This window comes from Xylaria bambusicola (assembly GCF_022495145.1).
Source record: "Xylaria bambusicola strain CBS 139988 unplaced genomic scaffold F5B22scaffold_14, whole genome shotgun sequence".
Classification (NCBI taxonomy): Eukaryota; Fungi; Ascomycota; class Sordariomycetes; order Xylariales; family Xylariaceae; genus Xylaria; species Xylaria bambusicola.
This window is the reverse complement of record NW_025953567.1, coordinates 342,554-357,690: the sequence shown is the minus strand read 5'-3', so window position 1 is coordinate 357,690 and position 15,137 is coordinate 342,554. Positions and strand designations below refer to the sequence as shown.

Sequence of the window (15,137 nt, the reverse complement as noted above, 5' to 3'; positions counted from 1 at the left end):
TCAATGCATGTGAAATATTGTATTGTATCTCTCACATATTCAGGACTTTCAAGAGCACCCCATCGTTCGGAACGCTAGCAAACGGGTTCGCCACAAGCCGACGATCATGTATCTAGGTGAGTGTTTGTAGAATAGAAAGACTTTCGGTAATGCTCCCATCATTTAATTGGCAAGGCCATCTTACGTGAAGTACAGCCGTAAGTGAATACGAACGGCGCCGTGAGATAAGGCGTCCTTTATAGACCGCCCCGTGTGAGTGAAGATTGCCGAATATCATCTCGCCGCCGCAGTTTCGGCCGTTAGCTACATTAATACATTCTTAGAAAGGGGTTGCTCGATGATACCTTATGCGTCTGTAGATCTAAGCATGTTGGTCCACCTAGCAGAACTTGTTATTAGTAGCCTGCTTTTCTGCTGAGCATGATGAAATACTCTGTATAGGATTCAAAAATAGAAGCTTAACAACGTAACGGGGAACATGTGTCCCGTGTTTGAACTTGTTGGTCATCGTCAAGAAGTTGTTGGTATTCACCTTAGGAGGTGTTGGTTCTTTTTGGATGTACCCCCTGCCCAATGCTACCATGAATCCATTTTCATGAGAAAACAATCATTACTGCTTACATACTTGGCGCATTAACGGCATATATGTATCGTTCTGGGAATTAATTACTTCTATGTATATATAAACCCACCTGGCAATATCAGTTGGCGTGGGTTCCATACGCCAACTAATCAGGCATTCCATAACTTCAGCCCCCTATTTCTATGATGTTCGATCAACGAAATATCTCCGTGAAGTGGCTAATAGCCTATCTGCTCTTTTATAATGTGTCCGAAGTTTCTGCCCGACGAAACCGCCGGCAAGCAGCGGAGTCCACTGCAACATCCAACATACCATCCATTACACCTGTTACTTCAACCGCTACCGTCGACGGGCAACTTGTCACTGCAACTTACACACCCACATCAATCTCTATCACAGGTCTTGCTCCCCCAATAACCGCCGCCACAACAGTCACGACAACTGATGCGACCGGCGCAACGGTTGCCGTTGCCGTTGGAGTGGGGGCTGGCATCGTTGCTGGTGGAGCTCTGGCTGGATGGTTATTCAAACCTGTGCCAGGTATGCCACCAGCGCCAACCACGCCACCGGCTTATACGACTTCAGTCCAAGATCCTCAACCGGAATCCACCACTACCTCTGAGCAAACAACTACAAGTAGTCTTTCGGCCTGTCCATTCTCCACCTAGGGTTCTCACCTTCAGTTTTCGCCGGCAGCTCAGCAGCCAACATGGACGGCCAAGATACCATCTCAGACTGGTAGCACCCACCATCCGCAGTGCACTCCGTCTGGGGATAAGCAAAAACCCTGCCTCACAACCACCCCCCGTCACGACCAGGGCCCTAGGCACCCTAAAACGCGCTTTAACTCCCAACCATTTAATTAAACATTATTTAATAATGCGACTGCGTTTAAGTTTTACGATAACTTTTTACCCTTATTTTATTTAAAATTAATTCCTCTTTATCGTTATATCTTTTAATTTTAAAAATTATTATACTATAATTGCTATTTATATAATTTAACTTAAAATTTTAATTTAAATAATAATATATATTTAAGGCATTAATAAATTATATTTATATTATTAGCTTTAAGGTATTTTTATTAAAAAATAAACCTATATTAACCTTTAAGCTTTATTAACCTATTATAAATATTAATTAATAAATTAAATAATAAAATAAATTAAATTAAGCTTTATATCTTTACTTTTTAAATTTAAACTTATAATTAAATATATATTAATTGCTTTAAATAATAATAAAAGCTTTAAAAAAAAGTAATATATATATTTTTTAATTTAAAATAATAAGGTTAAATTAATTAAATTATAATTTATTAATTATATATATATTAATAATATAATAATAATTAATATTAATTTTTTTTAATTACTTTAAAGCTTTAAAAATTATAAATATCTTTTTTAATTATTTTTATAATATTAATAAAATAGGTATAAATTAAAGTATTAATAATAATTATTAAATAATTATTAACTTTATTTTATATTAAACTTTTAAAAAAACTATTAAAAAAAATAAATAAATTATTATTTTTAAAGTTATTAATATTATTAATAATACTTTATTACTATTAATAATTTAAAAGGGTATATAAATATAAAATTAATAATTTTTAAATTAAAATTAAAATTTATTTAAAAATTAATGCTTTAAATATTTATTTAATAAATAAATTAATAATTTTATAATATTAAAATAATTATAAAACCTTCTTATACTTTATATTTAAAGTTATTATAATAATATATAATATATATTAATATATAATAGTTATAAATTATATATTAATAATAAATTTCTTTAAATTTAGCTTTTATTTTATAAACTTTATTATAATTATATATTATAATTATTAAATATTAAAATTTTTAATTTATTAAAAAAAAGTTAAAAAATAAATTATAAAAAATATTTATAAATTATTTAAAAATAAAACCTTTAAAAAAATATATATATTAATAATATATAAAGTTATATATAAAAATATAATAAAGTTAAATATATTAAAAAAAGTATAAAAAATAATTAAAATATATTTAATTTATTAAAAATAGCTTTAAAAATAATAATTAAAATATCTTTTAAAAGTTAATAATTATAAATTAATATATAAAAATTAACTTAAACCTTCCTTTTATTTAATAATTTATTATAAAGGTTATTTTTTATAAAGGTTAATAAAGCCTTTAATAAAAAGGCTAAAATTATTATATTTTTATAAATAAAGATTAAAGTATTAAAAGTTAAACTTTTAAAAAAATATTAAGGTTAAATAAAAAGTAATTAAAATAGGTCCTAATAATAACTTTATTTATATAATATATATATAAAAGGTAAAATATAAATTATATAATTGTTTAATATATATTAATAAAACCATTAATCGATATATTTTAAAACGTAAGGATACCGATATAAAAAAGGTTATTAAGGTTAAAAACAATAGATCTAATTAAAAATACTAAAAAAAGCATCGCGAACAATATATTCGTTGAGAAAATCGCTTTAGAAGTTGGGTAATTAGTAGGTAGGGGGGGTGGTCGTGAGGCAGGGTTTTTGCTTAATGGTCAGCTAGCTCACAGAGCTGACCCAGGATTCATCGAGGAACTCACTGCAGTCTTTTGCAAGACTGATCAGTCCAGAGACGAAACGTAAACGATTGGTAAAGATGACCTTCCCGATGACTCAACCTGGAAGCGGGACAGTGGCCCAGAGGGGGAAGTGAAGTTCACATTCGACTTCAAAAGTAATGCCAAAGGATGTGCCGAGCATTGCCAGGGTGCATATCAAGACTTAATCTCTGGCTATAAGAGTCATAGCTTAAATCTTACTAGTATAACAAGGGCTCTTATAAAGGGCTTGGAACTTAGTCATATTCATTAATAATCTACTAGGGGTCTTTAAGGCCTTAATCTCTTTTTCTCCTTCTCCTATCCTAGAGTAAGAAATTCCTTAGCTATTTATGCTTATTTAAGCCTTATACAATCTATAACTCCCTTCTAACTATTGGGCATTTATACCTTAACTGTTGGTCTTTTTATAGCTAATAGATTATTTTTATCTAATCGCTTATAGCTTTACTTTCCTTTATAGGTCGTATTGGTTATTTTCGGTTCTGAAGTTTTGGCCGTATGATACTATCTCCCTCCTTTTTAATGTTCGACTTTAAGTATAACTTAATTCTTTAAGTAGATTATAAGTTTAAAGTTACGATAGTTCGGGGGTCCATTAGTTTGCCGGGATTCTATTAATAGAACTATTTAATAAAAGCCTTTATGTTAATACTATCTATATATTTATAGGGTTCCTAAATTTAATGCCTTTTAGTTGGCTAACCTTTCCATTTAATTAGGTACTTTATATTCCCTTAGGTTTTTAAGGAATCCTTAATTTCTTCCATTTAATAGTCTTCGGACTTTATTGGAGGTGCTTCCTATAGAACCTAGTCAGGGTTAGGCAGTACCTAATTGCTAGCGCGGTAGGGCTTAATAAGCAAAATGTAGAATGAATTATAGATTCTCTAACCTTTGGATAATATAAGTCTAATAGCGATAGGTAAGATTACCTTACGGATTTTAAAGGGACTAAGCATCTTTTTATTTAGCTTTTTAATAGGTTTTTTTGTTTTAATATTTTTTACGTTTAATATTACTAATTGGTTTTTAGCATATTGGGGCGGAGCTCCTTATCTTTTATCCGCCTATTTTTTTATATATTATTGGGCCTTTTCCAACTGTTCCTTAGCTTCCTTATATACCTGTATTATCTAGTAGGTATATAGCCTGCTAAACGGGTTATAGGGTTATACTATAAGAAGGTTATATATAACTAAGTAATAGCTGTAATTTATATAAAAGGGGAATATATATATCGAGGCTGATATAGTATTATTATATATAAATTTAATAATTAATAGAAGGTTTTCCCAATTGGACATTTTATAATTAATAAACGTTTAAAGGTAAATTTTAAAAATCTAGTTAAGCCGTTTTATTTATCCGTTAGTTTAGGGATGGAAGGTTATACTTATATAGGGTTTAATACTAATAAGTTTTAAAAAGTTCTTTTATAAATAGCTTATAAATCTAAAATTTTTATTAAAAATTATATTAAGGGGTATACTATATAATTTCTAATAATGCTTAACGAAGATTTTAATAAAATCTTTAATTTTTTTCTCCTTAATTTTTAGAGGTATAAAGTATTCCATTTTTATAAAGGGATCTATTATTACTTAAATAGAGTTATAGCTATTGGATAAAGGTAGGTTAATAATAAAGTCTATTATAATTAATTGCTATAAAGTATAGTATAATTTTATAGGTTAAAGTAATCTATAGGGGGCGTATCGTAGGGCCTTGTTTTATTGGTAAGTATAGCAGCTTTATATAAAGTCCCTTATGGTTGCCTTAATATTGGGCCACCAAAAGTTTCTTATAATAAGTTCTAACATTTTATCCATTCCTATATGCCTAACTATTTATATATTATACTTTATTTTTATTATTTTTTATTATATAACTATAGGTACCTATAGGCATCCCTTCCTATATAATAGGTTATTTATAAGTTTTATACCTTTAAAAGGCTTATCCTTTTATAGGTAGTACTTTAAGTCGTCCTTCGCTACTTTTTTAACGAGCTTAATAAATTTTAATAGCTATTTAAGTATAAAAAGGCTATAAAATCATTTAGAGGTTAATAATATAAACGCTACTAAGTCGAACATTAATCCTTTAAAATATAAAAAATATTTATCCTATAAAACTAACTTAACCGGTTAATCTTTATTCCCCCCTTTCTTAAGGTAATATTAAACTAATCTTAATATAATATTAGCCTTTTCGTTTAATTTACCAGATTAATAATTTATTATAAACTAGTACGTTAATAGTTGCTATGCCCAACAGACCTATCGTCTATTTAGGACTTTAACTGTTATAAAATATAACAGGTTTTAATAGTTAAAGTAGATTTTAATCCGGTATTAAACGCCTTTTAAATACTAACGCCACTGGTTAAATCTATCCACTATTATAAGTAGCTCTTTATTATATATCTTATAATTCATTTCCACCGGTATTAACTTCCGGAAGTAAAAGGCAACGGGGTGGAGTTTACTATCATCATCCTTTTATAATAATACAGCTCTAAAGGCAAAGTTAAAAGTATCGGTTTTAATATAAGCTACTTTAAAAGGGTTAAAATGGATAAATATAGGGGCTATAATAAAACGGTACTTAAGCTTAAAAAAAGCTTCATTTATAACTTCTATCCATTTCTATTATTATTAATCCATTTTATTTACATCCATTAATAGTTTCACAATTAATAAGAACTTTTTAATAAATCTTTAATAAAAGTTTACAAATTTAATAAATTGTTATAATTTATACAAAATAGCTAATACTTCCCATTTAATAATATAGTTAATCTTATTTTAAGCTATTAAAATACTGTTAACACTAATAACGTATCTAAGGAATTTAATTTCGTATATGCGCCATTTACATTTCTAGGGTACCACTGCCAGATTATACTTACTAAAGCGTTATAATACCTTTTTAACTATTCTATTATATTCCTCCTTTATTTCTATATAGATTAGGAGGTTATTAAGGTATATAAATAGCCCTACGTTAATAAGGTCCTAAAAGATATAATTTATTATAGATTAAAACATTATAGGAATATTAATAAGTCCCATAGGTATAATTATATATTTAAAAAGTCTATATTTATAACGGAACGCTATCTTCTATTTATAACCCTCTTTAATTTTAATTAAATAAAATCCGGATTTTAGGTCGATTTTAGTAAACTATTTAGCCTTCCAAAATCTAGCCTAAAGTTTTACAATAAGGGGAATAGGATACCTTACCAATATTATAATAGTATTAAAGCCTTAATAATCCACAACGGGGTATAATAGATTATTCGGATCTTTCTTTTCTATAAATATAAGGGGTACCCTATATAATACAATAAATTTATAAATACAATTAATTTTAAACATTTTATCCAACTATAGTTTAAACATATCTAGTTCGTAATTATTTATAGCGTAAAGGGGTCCTTAAAGTAAAGCCTTCCCATCTATAAGGTTAATTGCGTAATTCTAAAGTTAGTAGTTAGGCAACCGTTATACTGCTACTTTAATCATAATTAGGAGGAATTCCTTAAATTCTTCAGGGACTTATTCCATTGCTGCCTTAATAGCTACCTAAAGTATAATCGTTATAACCTTAATAATCCCCAGGTTAAGGATAATTTAACTAATACAATTTTTACAATAATACTTAAATATAAACACGATTTTTTTTATATCTTTAAAAAAATAAGCAGGCTAATATTTTTCTATTTATTATTAAGGTAGGATAATATTACAATCCTTATTAAAAATATTTAATTTAAAGCTAAACCTTATAAAATAGTCTTCTTAATATTAGAAAATAATTTATTCCATATAATACCATCCTACTTTTTATATATATATTATATCGAAGGCTAGTATAGGTTTAGGGTATACTTTTTTAATAAAAAGTAGCTTCTATTATCTAGCCTTTAAAAAAGACATTATAGAAATAATGCTACCTATATCTAAAAGCACCCTAATTAGGTATTCCTAGTTATTATATAGTAGGGTCATAAGAATAATAGGCCTACAACCTATTCTAAGTTTTAAACTAGCCTTCTTTTAAGCTAGTTTAGGAAGTTTATTTCCTACTTATTTAGTTATACTAATGTAGAAAAAGTTACCTTTTTAAAGGTTTAAATTCCTATACGGTACTTCGTAAGGCCTAATTAAAAATCCAAATCTAATTCCTCTATTTCTATATATTATATAGGATTAATTACCTTTATAGTAATAGTATTAATTTTAATTCGTTTAGCTATAGATAATAGTTCTGCATTATTATTAAGCCTTCTTTTAATAAAAGAGGTTTTTTTAAAAGCTAAAGGAAATTCCTTTCCGTTAATATCCTTTTTAATGTAGTAGGTAAGGGTATAATAATTATTCCTATTATATCGCTAATAATTAATTTTATCTTATTTTCGTTTATTAATAATAGCCTAATCGATCCTCTTTAACGTAGCTATAATATTAAGCTAGTAATTATCTTTAGGATTAATTTTAAGCTTATTTAACTTTTTACTAGTAGGTTTCCTTTCCTTATCCTTTTTTAAGGATTAGTTTAGGCTTAAGTTAAAGCGATTTTTTTTACTTTAATTTTAATAGCTTAATTTTAATTACTCCTTTATTAAATTAGGTACGCCTTTTAAAGATAGCCTAAGGTATATTAATATATTTTTATAAATAATGCTAACTTTTTAAATTATATTAAAAAATTTACTATTATTCTTAAAAATATAGCCCCAATTATAATAAACTATTTTTATAAGTTTAAATAGTAAACATTTAATAATAAAGATTTAAAATATTAAACTAAACTATTTTATTAAATTATTATAGTTAAGGATTTTAGTAAAAAATTAAGCAATATTATTAAAATATTTTACTTTTATAAAAGTATTAGCATTTTAATATATTGTTAATAGATCTTTAAACCGTACTTTTAAAACTATTCGATAAGCTACCCAAGTATTAATAACATTAATATAATGGATTTACTTTTAATAAGATTAATATTATTATAAAGCTTTATTTATTATAAAAAAATTAATTTAATTAATATAATGCTTATTAAAGGGAAAACTTTTTATATATATAAATATATAATCCCTAACTTTAACCTATTATAAAAAAAACTTAAAAATATCCTTTTTATTATAAATATAAGGCTTATTAAGTTAAATAAAATTAAATATTATAGTTATAAAACTAATATTTCTAAATATAGCTAAAAAGGTATACGTTAATTTATTAATAAAAGGGCTAAGGGGATTATTGTTATCCAAATTTCCTCTAGGTCCTCCATTAGGATTTCGAAGTAGCCCTTAAGGTAATCCTTTAAGTGGACCACAGAGGGGTTATCCCTTAAAGGGGTTATTATTATTGTTAAAGCTATTAGGGTTTCCTCTTAGGTTACCTTCGAGCAGCGGGGCAACTTTGGTAAGGATTCCCGGAAAAATTTTCGTTATTATATATTAAGCTCGAAAAGCCCAAATAATTAATTAGGCCTTTACTACCTACAATATTTTATTATTAATTTATTATTACAAAATAGCTTTTAATAATAAATACTTTATAATAAAATAATTAATAAAGCTAGTTATAACGCTATACTTTTTTAACTTATTAATAATCTAATTTATATTAGGTATAATTTACTTATTTAATTATTTTTAAATCTTTTAAATTATTACCTAAATATAGATTTATAGTTTATTAATTTAATTAAGGTTTATAATAGGATGGTTTATAAGCTAATTAATTTATCCTTTAATTATAATAGCTTAATTATTTATAATTCCTTAGGTTTTTTAATAGTTAGCTTTTTATTTAATAAGCTTACTTTAAAAAGTCCGGAGGGCCTAATAATAATAATTTACTACTTCTTTAAGCTAGCTAATAGCGTTAACTTAAAATTAGGTATCTTATATAATATATATAATAGTTCCCTATATATTTTAAAAAAAAGTAATGCTTCCTTATATAATTTTTTACTAAAAACATTCTATTTATTCCTAGGTTATTTATATATTCATTTTATATAAACTAATTAAAATATTATATATATTATAAATAGTAATATATATATTTTAAAATGCTTTTCTTTATTTAAGGGGCATTCCTTACTTATATTTTTATAAGGATTAAGCTACTTAAAAGGTTTTACCTATATAATTATAAATATTTATAACCTATTATAAAAGGTTTTAAATTATTATATTTATATATTTTATTTTTATATTCCTAATATCTTTATAAATAGCTAAGTTATAAAGGGTAAATTCTATAGCTTTAAATATTAATTTAGGGGCTATAATAAAAGGATTTTATTATAAAGTTAATTAATTAATAAATCTAAATAGGTCTTTTAAAGGAAGTAATCCTTTAGGAAAAGGGAATATAACTTAACTAAAATAAACAGGTTTAAATATAATAGGTAGCAACGGAAGGGATATAGCTCGTTCAAAGGTAAAGGCTAAACTCCAGTTAAAGCTAACGGAATATTCGCTTAATACTTCCACATACTTTAATTTAACCTATAAGTTGCTAAAGGGCAGGACATCCTTAATTTCGAGCTTTTAAGTCCAATAAAGTAGCTAAAGCGGATAATTTAACTACTATTCGTCCTTAAAACAATTTTCATATAATAAAGGAAATCCTAAGGAATTAAAGTCTAAACTATCTTTATTAGGATAATAGGAATTAAAATTAAAATCCTATAATTAAGGTATATCCGTAATTTTAAAAAAGTTTAAAGCCTTAAATTAATAAAGTTATTAACTACTTTTTACTCTTTAAATAAAAGTATTAAAATTATAGCATATAATATTTAAATTATTAAATATAAGGTATAAACTTTCCTAAAATACCTCTTATTTAATAAAGGTAAAGGAAGTATCTTACCAAAATAACCCTATATTTATAGGGATTTAAGCTTAAAATAGCATTATATATATATAAGGATTTTACTAAAGCTTATCCGTTATATAAAAGCTTAAGCTATATTAGAGTATCCTAAAGGGGGATAATAGATTATTTATAATAAGGGCTTTTATAAAGGGCTTAGAACTTAATTATATTTATTAATAATCTATTAGGGGTCTTTAAGGCCTTAATTTCTCTCTTTCCTTTTCCTATCCTAAAGTGGGAAATTCCTTAGCTATTTATGCTTATTCAGGCCTTATACAATCTATAACTCCCTTTTAACTGTTGGGCATTTATGCCTTAACTGTTGGTCTTCTTGTAGCTAACAGATTGTCCTTATCCAATCGCTTATAGCCTCACTTTCCTCTATGGGTCGTATCGGTTATCTTCGGTTCTGAAGTCTTGGCCGTGTAACAACTAGTCACAGCTAACTTTGGTATGACAGGCAAATATAATTCTCACTATCTCTATGGAAGTGGTACACTGGAGCAAGGGTGTGGCACCTATACACTCGAGGTCCAGGGAGAGCCTCGTACCGAACTGAAGTGTGCTGGTGCTCAGGACAATCCTCTCAATAACTACATATATCGAGACGCGGCGTTAGACGCCATAGGGAATTTTTGCAAGGCCCAAGATGGAAAAGTCGTCAAGGAAGGCGATGAGGGCAGTTTCATTGAGGAGACCACCTTCTCAATCCGATACACCGACTCTTGTATGGGAAGCGGGTCATACACGGTAAAGCATGATTATTGTGTCAAATACCTTACCCAAGCTCTCGACAGTTGCGACACCGACACGATCGTGTACAAGCATGGCGGCATTCTCAAAGACACAGATAACTGCGGGTTCTTCGAACTTCACCCGAAAGGCTATGATAAAGTGGCCTGTTACCCCGAGAATAAAGAAAAGGGCTATATCACGGATACCAGGGAGCACTTGACCGTCACTCAAGAAATGGCGCAAGATGCCATCAACACCTTCTGCGATCGCTCCGGCAACGGACAGCAGTATACCCTGTACCCTGATTTCCAGCCCAGTGGCTTCGTACAGGACACATGTAAGGAGAAAGGCTACGCTGCCTGTAACTACTCCTACCGCAAAGATGGTAAACGGACAACCAGAGGCGACACAGGAGATGTTGTTATTCGTCTTGAAGCCTTCCACAGCAACTTTGGTAACCAGCTTACGTGTGGTCCTAATCAAGTTTATGAAATCCATGGCGAAAGGTTCGTCCCACACCCGCAACCCTTTCCGTCCGCGGCTCTTGCTAACTGGGGACTTCTCACAGATGCAAACAAATGCTGGGCAAATTCATTGGAACAGAGTCTGTCAGCGAATGCGTAAATGACAAGAGCAAGTTGGACCTCGGATCTTTTATCGAGTCGGGTGATAAGGGGTGCGTGGTGTGGAATATGTGGGCGATCAATCCGCACTGAGGAGCGCCCTTAGCAGACTGTGATGAATCCGAGTCTAACGATTTAGTTGTAAAATGTCGTGATGCGTCTGCTAACAAAATATTATACCAGTACTTGTCGATATATTATAGATGAGTGAATCTAGAGTACTACATAACTTATTGATTTTCAGAGTATAATACATAACGGCTCATTGAATAATTACCTACTTAGATAGATAGGCCATCATGTACGTACAAAGTCATCAAATGATCCAAGGGGCGGGGTAAGCATTCAGCGGTTAATGATAGTAAGTTACTTCAGCAGCGGTTGATGGAAGCATAGTGTGACGGTCATGAGGACTCTCCCCGCGCAATCAAATGCTGCTTATGGCTCATTGTAATAGTTCTAGAGGAAGCAGCAGAATTACTACTCTCAGGGATTCACATGATGGGACACTCTTTCAAGCTGTCCTCACAAGTTTACCTTACTTAAACCCTACCTAGGCATGATTCCGCCTCATCCCCTCTGATGATCAATTAGTTTGCACTCAATGGCCAATTATGACCCGGACGATTTCGTAATAGCTCCCCAAACCGGCGCGTGCAGGGCGCAAGGGGGCTGACACTCCGCGGGGTTCGGCCGGTATTTGCCGACCGGAAATACTGATCTCACGCACTGGGCCACTGAACATCTGCAGCAAAACAAATCCCGACTGGTCTATTCTGGGCGGCATCATATTTCGGCCTTCGGCGTGACACTTTAGAACCTTTGAATTATAAAGAGTGAGACGCAGAGGATTCACGAAACCTGGCATAATTATATGTTTACTTGATAAACAGTTTCAATTCATATGCATATTTAAGTGTCTTCTTTTACGCCGAAGTAAGACATCAACACTATACTGCACACTCGTGTTTCCCAAAGCTACGATATTCTCATGGGCCCTGCAACTCCAATCTGGGATGAAGAGTCAGGCGTGCCGGTTGGCAATCCGCCACCAAAGATCGATACAGAATCGTCGCCTCAGAAGCAGCAAACTCATTACAATGGCTGGCGTCGAGTTGTCATCAACTTCACGCCGGCTTGGTTTAGCGTGAACATGGGCACCGGGATCACCTCGATATTATTGCACAACTTGCCATATAATGCGACGTGGCTATATTGGATCTCAGTCGCGATCTTTGTTATCAACATCGTTCTCTTCCTCGTGTTTTTAGCCATCAGTATCTTGAGATATACCCTATTTCAAGGGATGTGGACTGCTACGATACGGCACCCCGCGCAGTGCTTATTCTTGGGTATGCTTTGCCCCTCTGAGTGGAGTCACAACTCAGTACGCTCTTGTTCAAAGGACATCGTCTCCTGACACCTATTCTAGGCACTTTCCCAATAGGACTGGCCACAATTATCAATATGATTATCTACGTGTGTGTACCTGCCTGGGGTGGTTGGGCAATCACGTTAGCATGGGCATTGTGGTGGTTCGATACTGTATGCGCGCTTGCGATGAACTTATATCTTCCTTTTGTCATAATGTGTCACCACAAGGCAAGTATTCACATATGAAACCTGAAATACTCGGGGATAACAGGGACGCTAACAACTGAGACAGACGACGGTAAATACCATGACAGCTACTTTGCTGCTACCAGTCGTAGGTACTGTCGTTGCGGCTGGAACGGGCTCTATTGTGGCCGATGTGCTTCCGAACGATCAACATGCGATATGGACTATCATTATTAGCTACATACTATGGGGTTGCGGTCTTCCCATTTCCATGTTCATCTTGGTGATCTACTTTCAGCGCTTGATAGTACATAGTATGCCTCCCCGAGAGGTTATCGTTTCCGTCTTCCTTCCTCTCGGACCCCCTGGATATGGTGCTTTCGTGGTAATTCAGCTAGGGAAAGATGCACTCAAAGTTTTCGAGTCAAACAAATTTATCCCTGCTGCCCCATTCGCAGCCCAAGTGCTATATACTGTGGGTATTATGATGGCGCTCATAATGTGGGGGTTTGGACTCCTCTGGCTGTCCTTCGCAGTCGCATCTATCTCACGTCAAAGGTTCCCCTTTAACCTCGGATGGTGGGGGTTTACCTTCCCCCTTGGCGTCTACGCCGTTGCAACGACAACACTTGGGAGAGAACTACCATCCACCTTTTTCAAGAATCTGGGCACTGCATTGAGCCTTGTGGTAGCTTTGCTGTGGATAGTGGTGAGCATAGGGACTATACGACATGCCTGGCTTGGAAAGTTCACTCAGGCTCCTACCATCCCAGATTGGGAGGCCAACAAATTGGCGCATGAGGAACGACCATCCCATGATTGAGCATAGGCACGTCTTAAATCTGACGGTGTATAAAGTTTATCCTGACCTCATTATTCATTATAGATAGAGATGTAGATATGGGTATAGTTGGCTTTTCATTTATATAAGCATCTCAAAGGAGACACTGCTTTAATGGCTAGATAGGGTTGTAGAACACGTGGCGGTTGGTCGGGCTAAGGGGGGATTTGCCAATATCTAGGTGCCTTCGACTGTCAGAAAGGGAAGGCGGTTATACTTGCGATCCACACACTGGAGCACTGGGAAACTGTATATAAGACCTTCATCCAGCCAGATAACTGTATTGTAACTTAGACTTCTAGATAATTTAATGGGATCACAAGGTTGTTGAAAGCAAAATTTGTCCTGTTCCACACTCAAAACCATTGAACTGACTACTATAGTTATATATACACCTGACAGAAGCTGATTTTGTCTCCATATAAGTCTGATCACCTTGAGTGGTTATGGAATCTCATAGCTATCTGTGAGGGTATAAGTGGTCATCCAAGTTAGGATCAAGGTATTTGCTCAATCTAGTCTAGTCTTTAAGTCTGCCAAAAGTCGGGGAACAGGGGATGGAGAGCGGGGTAGTGGTTAGGGGACTGAGGAATAATCTAATGACCCTTTCAACAAGTTCAACTCATGCCTTAAACTGCACCGTCGGAGCTGCCTGGTCCTCCAATGAGGCTCCTATGAGATGAATTTCAGATGTGTAAGAAGCTAAGTTTGCATCATTCACCACTTGCGCCACTAAGCATTTTCAAAATCCTAGAGAAATAGCACTATATGGGGCTTCCCCGCATTATGATCCTTGTTGGGGGACTCGGTGGGGCTTCTCAATAGACTGCGGCTATTGCTTCGTCTAAGACTCGATATCACACTCCGTGCTACTATGCTGAGCTAGGCTATAAACCAGGCCTTCAATTTATTATGACTGTGTACTATAAGTGTCAATGAGACTCCAAATTGTTTCTGATGTCTGGCATTCATGTGGGTAGGGAGGTTTCGAGCCTCGCAAAAGAAAAGACCCAGCTTCCCCACGTGCCTAGAACCATCTGGACTCATTACGCTCAGCAAAAAGATGGAGGAAAGTCATACGAGACCTCAAGCAATTCTATTTCTTCAATCTTCATGGTGTGGACATAAAGTCAGCCCTTTTACTTACTAATAGTCTATTAATTGGTTGAGACACACTTCGACCGGGTGCGAAGAAACAGTCTGTCACAATTCAAGGGTTACCGATAAAGAGGCTTGCTTATG

The 15,137-nt window shown here is 32.3% G+C and overlaps 3 protein-coding genes across 3 annotated transcripts; all 3 read left to right on the top strand.

Moving 5' to 3' along the window:
- The first annotated feature begins 628 nt into the window (after positions 1-628).
- F5B22DRAFT_601351 (uncharacterized protein) lies at positions 629-1,438 on the top strand. The gene has a single exon (XM_047974600.1). The coding sequence runs from the start codon at positions 766-768 to the stop codon at positions 1,249-1,251; it is 486 nt and encodes a 161-aa protein (XP_047832100.1). The 5' UTR covers positions 629-765; the 3' UTR covers positions 1,252-1,438.
- Positions 1,439-10,477: 9,039 nt separating this feature from the next.
- F5B22DRAFT_601350 (uncharacterized protein) lies at positions 10,478-12,156 on the top strand. The gene is made up of 2 exons (XM_047974599.1): positions 10,478-11,377; positions 11,440-12,156. Exons 1-2 carry the CDS (start codon positions 10,590-10,592, stop codon positions 11,585-11,587), a joined length of 936 nt encoding a protein of 311 aa, XP_047832099.1. The 5' UTR covers positions 10,478-10,589; the 3' UTR covers positions 11,588-12,156.
- F5B22DRAFT_87395 (voltage-dependent anion channel) lies at positions 12,037-13,975 on the top strand. The gene is made up of 3 exons (XM_047980650.1): positions 12,037-12,846; positions 12,927-13,096; positions 13,161-13,975. The coding sequence occupies exons 1-3, from the start codon at positions 12,486-12,488 to the stop codon at positions 13,875-13,877; spliced, it is 1,248 nt and encodes a 415-aa protein (XP_047832098.1). The 5' UTR covers positions 12,037-12,485; the 3' UTR covers positions 13,878-13,975.
- The last annotated feature ends 1,162 nt before the right edge of the window (positions 13,976-15,137 follow it).